The sequence below is a fragment of the Mustela lutreola genome, chromosome 1 (genome assembly GCF_030435805.1).
Source record: "Mustela lutreola isolate mMusLut2 chromosome 1, mMusLut2.pri, whole genome shotgun sequence".
In the NCBI taxonomy this organism is placed as follows: domain Eukaryota; kingdom Metazoa; phylum Chordata; class Mammalia; order Carnivora; family Mustelidae; genus Mustela; species Mustela lutreola.
Genome location: NC_081290.1, coordinates 6,793,997 through 6,803,717, shown reverse-complemented (window position 1 = coordinate 6,803,717; position 9,721 = coordinate 6,793,997). Strand labels below are relative to the sequence as shown.

At 44.9% G+C, this 9,721-nt stretch overlaps 1 protein-coding gene across 3 annotated transcripts in view; it reads right to left on the bottom strand.

Moving 5' to 3' along the window:
- Positions 1 to 648: 648 nt before the first annotated feature.
- SDAD1 (SDA1 domain containing 1) overlaps positions 649 to 9,721 on the bottom strand; it is a 30,837-nt gene continuing 21,764 nt past the window's right edge. For 2 of the 3 annotated variants that reach the window (XM_059159043.1, XM_059159045.1), the window contains exons 18-22: positions 8,914 to 9,008; positions 8,584 to 8,774; positions 8,394 to 8,478; positions 7,418 to 7,579; positions 4,134 to 4,760 (exon numbers count right to left, since the gene is read on the bottom strand). In XM_059159043.1, coding sequence (XP_059015026.1) covers positions 4,677 to 4,760; positions 7,418 to 7,579; positions 8,394 to 8,478; positions 8,584 to 8,774; positions 8,914 to 9,008 — 617 coding nt within the window. In that variant the 3' untranslated portion in view covers positions 4,134 to 4,676. Of the gene's footprint in view, positions 2,815 to 4,133; positions 4,761 to 7,417; positions 7,580 to 8,393; positions 8,479 to 8,583; positions 8,775 to 8,913; positions 9,009 to 9,721 lie in introns of those variants that run through there. The other variant, XM_059159044.1, reaches the window with a different exon arrangement.

Below are 9,721 nucleotides of genomic sequence, written 5' to 3'. Positions count from 1 at the left end.
TAAATCTCATAAAATACATTTAAAAATAAACAGTTAATTTTTAGTTTTAATTTTTATACAGTAAAAGGCTGTCATTTGGTGGAACTGTAATATTCTTGGTAACACAGTTTAAAATGTGTTTATCTACAACAGTTTGAAGAACAGAATATTCTAATTAAACATTCTGATTTAATTCTGAGTTGTCATGTGACACTTTAAACAGATTATAAATTTTCAAAGAATTAGAATATGAGGTAATGAGAACACAATTTATACATAACTTTTAAGAAATTCTACTACTTTTTAAACCGTAACTTTTATATTTAGGAATATTTCCAACTGCGTTCCTGCTTATCGCAAGCATCAGTTTGTTAGCAAACAGCCGTTCTACTCTCTGGCCAGCTGAACTTCTCACTTTTTAGGATGCTCTCAGCCCTATGCTATGCCTTTTCTGATAGCTCCATAAGCAGCCTGTGTTATACAGACACTCTGTAAGTCTACCTCCTTCCTGTGTCATAGGGCACAGTCACCCGCAGAGCATTCAATATACATTTCTGTATTTCAAACTAACCACCCCCAAATGGAGGAGGGGTAAAACAAATAACTGTTACAACTATAATCATTGTTTCATTTCACAAAGATGAAACAAAAATAAAATAAAAGCAGATATCTAATCGTTGATGAGAAATTTATTGAATGTTCACTTTGTGGCAAATACCAAGGTAAGTGCTGAAAACATTCTCAAAATTTTCAAAACAATCAACGAGGTAGGTGGTCTTGTATTTACAGAGAGAGAATGGACAGGGAATAAATCATGTATTCAAATACTTGCTACGCCCCTAACTTCCTGGGCACTGAACCAGCACTAATGATACAGCAGGGAACAGACTCTGCCTTCTGTGGAACCTGCTGGGGTCACATACAAAATGGGCCAGAATTCTAGGTTCATACATCACTTTGTAAACATTCTGAGCTTGGAAATGGGTGTTCGTCCCTGAAATGGATCCATACTTCGGAATGACAGAAAAGCAGAGACTGAAAAGTTGAAGCTCAGACCCTGATGGCCTCTTCTAGGTATTTTTACCTTCTTTGACCCTGAAAGATCACTCTGCCTTTGCTGACAGCATCCGACCTTGTGAGAATCTGATCTTCAGGTTTACAGAACATATTCTCAAAGGAAGATTTATACAATAAAAGGCATCCGGCAGAATTAAGATACTATGTGATTGAAGACATAAGAGTTAAGGCTTTCATCTTTCAACTAGCTATTTTTCTATCTTGCATATAAACCTCAGTTAAGAGCAGGGCGAAGTCACAGTAGAACAGGAGTCCGAGCACAGAACGGACTTTGGCCTCCAGGCCTCTAAGTGGGGTCCGAATGTCCTGAGGAAGGGGGGACTTCCAGGAACCATCAGAAGTCAAGGAGCAAAGCTGTGAACCCTAAGGGCTATGCCATTTCTAATTTTATTTACCTCTCTCAAGGAGCCACCCAGTTCAAGAGTACAAACAAAGAGAGAGAGAGAGAGAGAGAGAAGTTTCAGGTCTGAAATAGCAAATTTGCATCGGACACTTCCTGTTAAACCCTAAAGCTACTGAAGTTGACTCTTGAGAACTCCCCTCACCGGGCCAGTGCAACTTAGTCCCTGAACTTCAAGATTTTCACAACGAAGGTCCAGTGATCTGAGGCATCTTTGCAGAAGGCCCCGAAGTTTCACGTAAAACCAAAAGTGAACACAGAGAGTGAACAAGAGAAGTTTTAGAAGCTACTTTCTAATTCTGGTGGGCAGAAAACTGCCTTTTACTCTAAAATAACAGAGAACACTTTTCTCATCTACCACAATATGACCCAGGAAATCGGAGGCAAAGGCACCCGCTATTTCCAAATCAATGACTTGCAAACAGAGGCTGAGCACGGCCCTGTGTCCCCTGAAGGCTACTCAGCCACGCCAAGGGAAGGGAGACCAGCACAGCAGTCCACACACACCACAGGACCTATCTGAGATTAGGAACCTTTTATTGAGACAAAGCAAACAGTGGGCTGAAAATACCACAGCATGAAGGCAGGCTGGGGAGACCAGTCCGACTTCTTTTTCCTCTATGGTGGTCCAAATGACGAACTAAAGACACTCCACGATTACTATTTATACTTAAGGCAATTTAAAAAGCAAGGTCGTAACCAAAAAGCCTATACCTGGCATTCAAAAAAATAGTTTTTGGATGGACTAAAAGAGCTTAATTGGCTATGAAAAACCTGTACAGCAGGGACCTGTTCGGAGCAGGTAAGCCTATATACAAGTAAGAAACTCCTACTCTTGTAACATTGTCCCGTTTAAAGAGAAAATCTTGAACTCCTGTGCCCTGCAGAGGCCTCTACAACCCCAGCGAAGCACAGACCTACCTCTATTAGAGAACTATTCACACTGCACTCCAGATACACACACGACACACATCTGCCCCCTCGCGTTTCCCAAACAGGCTGCGAGTGCCTTCTGGGAGGGCCACGGCTCACTCATTCTTGTCCCTACAGTGCCAATCAGCAGGCACCCAACATTTTTCTTCTTTGCACGAATGCGAAGTGACAGTAATTTTACACCACCAGGGACATTTCACACATTCCCACCACTACCCATCTCCAAAACAGAAACACTAAACTGCTACCATGTTTACTGCTGTTTTTCACAATAAAGTACTTTAGGACTCTTTAATGTAAACAGACAACCTTGATTAATTTTCAAGATAATGATACAAATGTAGCATTCTTCTTGGGATGGAAAATTTGCTTGGAAGTTACTTCATTCTTTTTCTCTTTTTCAAAAGTGCATCTCGTAGTGCCAGCTGGAACGTAAGAAAAATTATTTAAACGTGGGAATCTTGGGTACCCCATTATACTAATTTGGTTATACAGCAGTGCACCAGAATGGAATCACTAAATCAACACATCATCCTGAGGGAAGTGTGTGTCTTAGGTGTGTGACGGATGCTATTCCACGAATTCCCAAGCACTGTTGATTCCTAGAAATTTTTTAAGACCCCTGGCTTTTGAATTTTAACAATATAGATACGTGGTTTTATTTGTTTGCTTTGAAGAATTTTGGGGGGTGGAACTGGCCTGACTTTCTATCTAAATGTTCAAATTTTTTGGATTTTATGATTTTTAAGTTATTGCTTCCTTGCCTTTATTCATATCCGGGTCTTGGTATGTCTTTGTAGACAGGCAGAATAGCTAAGGGTAGACACTTAAGGTAGAAAAATTAAGTTCACTTTAACCTAATTTGTATGGCTGAGGAGGTATTTCTCCGACTCATCCATGTCTTAATTTCTCATCTGTCAAATCTAAAATCACAGTACCTATTCATATTGTTGGATACTGATTAAGTTAGTTAAAAAATGGAAAGCTTTAGAATAGTCAAGGCACAGGGTAAGAACTGTATGTTAGAGAATGATGTTATAACCCAAGGTTCCATAGCTTTAATTCTGCTCATTAAACTTTGTGATGAACATCTCAGAACCCTCCCCCTCAGCTGCCAGCATCCGAACACAAGGGACCTGCGCACTCTCCTTCCTCTTCCTTCACCTTTCTTACGGCCGCGCTGCAAGCTCCTCCTCTCTCTGCCGTACGCTTTACCTTCCTTTTCTAGCCTCATCTTTTTACGTATTCTTCTTTTTAAAATTAAGATTATTTATTTACTTATTTAGCAGAGAAAGAGGAAGAGAGAGAGAGCGAGCGAGCACACACACACAAGCAGGGGGAAGGGCAGGCAGAGGGAGAGGGAGAAGCAGGCTCCCCCAGGAGCAGGGACCCCAATGCTAGGCTCAATCCCAGGACCCTGGGATCATGACCTGAGCCAAAGGCAGACACTTAACTGACAGAGCCACCCAGATGCCCGACCTTTTCACATATTCTGTGAGTGTACTCCAAAAATGTATAACAAGACTTCATGCGGGGCGCCTGGGTGGCTCAGTGGGTTAAAGCCTCTGCTTTCGGCTCAGGTCATAACCCCAGATCCTGGGATCAAGCCCTACGTCAGGCTCTCCACTTGGCGGGGAGCCTGCTGCCTCCTCTCTCTCTCTCTCTCTCTCTCTCTCTGCCTACTTGTGATCTCTGTCAAATAAATAAATTTTAAAAATCTTAAAAAAAAAAAAAAGACCTCATGTACATTTGTCAAGCCATGGAAGACATTTTTATTTAAGACAACAAAACATCATGGAGGAGTCGAAGGGGTATGAAATGTGACTTTTCCAGAGGGTGCTTCGGGTGTATGAAATAATAGAAAATATACACTGGTCTCTAGCCCTGGTTCCTGGCACAGAGCTCCTAGAACTGGTCATTTCCTAAGTGATAAGGGCATCTCCTGTTAATATTGGTCTTTGACCCTGTCCCTGACACAAGGCTCCCGAAACCTTTGTAAATTCCACATGGCAAGAGCACTAGGAGCATCTTTTCTACTGAGGCAACCAGATGGGTTCCTGGAAATGGGCTGGTCGAAGAAAGACCTTCGAATTTTTGGCCCCCTCCACCCTGAACACACATGATTTTCCAGAGAGGGGAAAGAGGCTGGAAATGGAACTAATAATTGATTCTGCCTAAGTGATGAAGCCTTCAAAAAATCCCTCTAGGGGTGTCTGCGTGGCTGGGTTGTTAAGCATCTGCCTTCGGCTTGGGTCATGATCCCAGCGTCCTGGGAAGGGGCCCCACGTCAGGCTCTCTGTGCGGCGGGAAACCTGTTTCTCCCTGTCCCGCTCCCCCTGCTTGTGTTCCCTCTCTCGCTGTGTCTCTCTCTCTGTCAAATAAATTAAAAAAAAAAAAAAAAAAAAATCCTTTCAGTGTGAGGCTCTGAGAGCTTCTAGGTTAGTGAACACATCTGCACTGGGAGGGCGACGTATCCCACGTGTGTCCACAGGGACAGAAGGTTCTGCATTCAGGACCCTCCCAGACCTTGCCGTCTGTTTCTCTTCACCTGGCTGTTCATCTGGGCCCTTTACTAAACTGGTAAACTTAAGTAACCACTGCTCTGAGTCCCCTAAGCAGCTGGAGCAAATTAATCAAACTGAAAGAGTGGGTAACTGGTCAGAAACACAGGTTATCACCTGGGCTTGCGACTGCTTTCCGAAGTGTGTGTGTCTGCGCGTGTGCGTGTGTGCGTGCGTTTTCGGGAGGGGAGCTGGGGAAGGCGGCAGGTGCAGTCTCATGACAATGGCTTGTGGGATCAATGAATCTGTGGGGATTGACACCGCCTCCAGGAAAACAACGTCAGCACAGCATTGCAGGACACCTTGCCAGTATTATAGAAAACTACTCGCGTAGGGACAGAACATTCACACGCTGTGTGTGACCATAAATGTCAGACGTGTAATGTGTGAGGAGCAAAAGATAGACACAAAAGGTAGACTGAACTGGGTTCTTCTATTTTAGATCACATGTCCGTTTGGGAGATGCTCTGAAGTTGCATGGCCGATCCCGCAGCCACCAGTTACATGCGGTGCTTGGACACTGGTTAGTCCAGGCGGAGATGTGCCACAAGGGTAAAACACACTGGCTTCAGTTAGTTCAAAAACAAGAGGGTACAGTATCTAATAACTTTTATACTGATCATATACTGAAATGATACTATTTTGGATATATTAGCTTAAATAAGATTATTACTAAAATGAATTTCACCTCTTTTTATTTTTTTATTTTAAAATTATTCATGCGGTTTGTATGGAATTTCTATTGGGAAGGGCTGGTCTAGAGGGAAGAAGAGAGTAAGAGAAAATCAGGAACCCAGAGTCAAATTTTGTAATGAAGAGACCTTGAAGAAACTGAGGCAAGGATCCATAAACAGAAATTCTCCTCTCAAGGTTCTAAATGACAAAGAAACTGGAGAACAAAGGAAAGACATTCTTGAACCAACAGGTCCGATGTCCCGTGAACTCTAACTTCTAAATAAAAAATCCTTTCACCTCATGACTCAAGAGGTGCTGGCCGGGAACGAAGCTAGGCTTCCAGATCATGCCAGAAAAAATCTTGCTGAACCAACAGAGGAGGAGGGAGGCAGGGAACACCCTCGGTCACAAAAACTTCGTAATAAAGGAAGGAACAAACCATGCTAAAACTCCGTGGTTACCATTCTTCAACCCTACCGTCCTACAAAGAGAATCCAAGCCGACTTCCTGCTAAGCGCGTGAGCTCAATGTCGCGACCTTGAGATCCAGAGTCAGAGGCCTGACTGACTGACCCCCCGGCACCTCACAACTCAGGTATTTAAAATCCAAAAGGGTACCCTGCTTTACATCTCAATTTTAACAACCTCTCTTCAAAATGCTGTCACTGTATTATTTACATGATGTTGCTGGACATAGTTTAGAACCAGGAAAATGAAGTAAGCAGATAGATTTTATTTTTGAAGTATTTTATTTATTTGACAGATAGAGCCCAAGCAGGAGGAGCAGCAGAAGGAAAGGGACAAGCAGGCTCCCCACTGAGCAGGGAGCCAGACACAGGGCTTGATCCTAGGATACTGGGATCATGACCTGGGCCAAAGGCAGACACTTAACCGGCTGAGCCACCTAGGAGCCCCAGGTAGATTTTAAATGGCACCTTAATTTAGTTAATACTCCCTTGGTGCCCCCCCAGATGGAACACTGCCCTGGAAATCAGGCCATTAACTTTCTGGCCTGGCAGGCTCATCCTTGGCTAGCAATCTAGGAACCCTGGTTTGCTCCTGACTTGGTTTCCTGGCGATCCTTCAGAATACATTTAGAAATGCTCTGGTACCTTCCCCGTGGAGAAAGGTAAGAAAACATGAATCTGTTTTATTATTATAATGAATTCTAAATAAGCCAGCCAGCTGGACAGCATAGGACTACACAGCAAAGCCTGTATATGGAAACCTGTGAACATAAAAGCTTTGCAAAAGGGCACATAAGGAAGGATCGTATTGTATTTCACAGATGCAGTGTCGAGACTGTTAGCATAGGGCTGACCTTACAGACCGTCTAGCCTCCACTCCTTTGAGGAAGGAAATGGACGCCCCTTTGGTCACACAGGTGAACTCAACCCAGTCAGGTGTAGGATTTGCATGTCCTGACCACTTCCCCCCTCTCCGTGCTCTCCAATAATGCTCCCCATTAATCCTAAGACACACATAACACAGGGTCCTAAAGGTACAACTGCCTCAAGAGTACAGACATCTTGGGGTGCCTGGGTGGCTCAGTGGGTTAAGCCGCTGCCTTCGGCTCGGGTCATGATCTCAGGGTCCTGGGATCGAGTCCCGCATCGGGCTCTCTGCTCAGCAGGGAGCCTGCTTCCTCCTCTCTATCTCTGCCTGCCTCTCTCCCTACTTGTAATCTCTCTCTGTCAAATAAATAAATAAAATCTTTAAAAAAAAAAAAAAAAGAGTACAGACATCTTAAAACGACAACAGCGCTCTCACCAATCAAGCCTCACTGAACTCACCTGCTTTTCTCGGAAGGAACGCTTGTTTTTTGACCGGACGTTATGGCTGTATCGCATCATCATAAAATTCTTCTGTTTCTTCTTCTCTTTATTTGTGGAACTGGAAAACGGGTTCATTTTGGTTTTCTTCCTCACAAATTCCTTTCGGTCTGTCTTTCCGGCCTATTAGCACACACACAAGAACACTTCGAGGGTCAGCTCCCCCATAGACACGCCAGGCGCTCTACTGATGCCAAGGACAAAAGGAGGCTGCAACTCTGTCCTTGTTCCCCAGTAACTCGCTCCAGGGGAGAAATGACCATGGTACACTGAAATGGGGCAAGGGAGCTCAGTGGCAGAAAAGGGCATAATTCAGCCAGTCAGATCAGAGGAGCTTCCTAGGAAGGAATGAGCTATTTTCGGCCGGACGAAGGCATGCACGGCGGGAGAGAGGGGGAGGTGGAGACTTTCAGGAAGCGCGGACAGAAAATGAGAAGGTGGAGAAGGAAGAATATGGGTTTTTAAACTCATCTGAACAGGTTCCAGTACCAATGGAATGCAGAGGGTGATGTGGAACCAGTATGGGATGGTGCGCAAAACAAGTAAGGTGTAGAAACCGGAGCTGGCGAGACAGGAGGTTGGAGGCTGGAGATGTGCAACCAGATACGGCCACAGCCCGTGCCAGAGGCTTTTCTTTAACGACTATAAACATCCCCCTGCTTTCCCAATAGCCTGGATAAATGCACTGAGCGGCCCAGATGCCAGCACAGGGGTAGGGCCTTTCTGTGTTCTACATCTTGTTTTGGATTGGTGGTTTCCTGGCTATTTGTTAAAACTCAGCTAACAGAACCAACGCCTGTGCATTTTCTTCTACACTATTTATACCTTTATTTAAAACATCAGAATAAAACACTGCTCCTTTTAGTTCATTCTTCACCTTATTTGCTTATTTGCTTTTTGTTTGAAGAACCAGGGGCTGAAATGGTACTTCACTTACCATGGCCGTTGCTAGCCGTGTCTCCTTGTCAGACTTCGGTTTCTTATGAAGGCGTTCAATGTCCCGAAGAGAAAGCAGCTCGCCCCTGCGGTGAAGGACAAGTATCGTCTGAAACCAGGGCGGAGGCCCTTCTCCTGATCCGCGCCACCACAGGAGCGGACAGGAGCAGCCCCGGGATGGGTCGTTTTACCTGGACTCCTCATCACTATCAATTTCAACGTATTTCCTCTTTTGGGCTTTCCCCGGGGCAGCATCGAGTTCCTTCCTCATTTGGGCCATGCGGATTTTCTGGAAGTCTTCCTGAGTTAACACGCGGCTTGTGCTAACGGCTGCCGCTTTGGCTTTGCGCTCGTCCACAGGCATGCTGTTGAGCTTCTGGGACTTGGAATGCACACGAGAGAGGTTTAAAGAGCGACCAGCTCAAGTGAGAGCTAAGTGCTCCCCACGGCCCCGCCCAGCACAAATTAGGTCTTAAGAAACATCGGAGTGAGGCCCAGTACGAGGACATTCCAGGACTTACTATTTCTTGCTGTTCTTCGTCAGAAGAGTGCAGCACATCAACCCACTCGCCATCGGCATCCGCCTCCTCACTGAGACTGGTACTTTCCCATCCATCTGTGTGACACACAAGACATTGTCAGTGCTGTCCCTTCATGCTGTACTCACGGTAAGTCTAAATAAATTCAGCAAAAGCAAGGTTAAAGCCAATGGAGCTCTACTGACCAAGGATTGGACAATGTTTATTGCTAAATAAACCACATCAATTTAACTAATTTATAGAACGGGAAATAAGCACTGACCATGTATCTACCATACGCTAAAACCTTAGAATCACTTTTTTTTTTTTTTTTTTTTTAACTCTCATGACTCAAAAGAAGAGGAAGAGACACTGTAAGTTAAGATACCCACCCAAGCCACACTGCTAGAAAAGTGGCCATTCAGTGAAATCATAAAAATCATGTCTGAGGGGTGTTTGGGTGGCTCAGTAGGTTAAGCCTTTGCCTTCAGCTTGGGGCATGGTCTTAGGGTCCTGGGATCGAGCCTCTGCTCAGCAGGGAGCCTGCTTTCCCCTCTCCCTCTGCCTGCCTCTCTGCCTACTTGTGATCTCTGCTTGTCAAATAAATAAATAAGTCTTTGGGACGCCTGGGTGGCTCAGTTGGTTAAGCAGCTGCCTTCGGCTCAGGTCATGATCCCAGCGTCCTGGGATCGAGTCCCACATCGGGCTCCTTGCTCAGCGGGGAGCCTGCTTCTCCCTCTGCCTCTGCCTGCCATTCTGTCTGCCTGTGCTCGCTCTCTCCCTCTCTCTCTCTCTGATAAATAAATAAAAT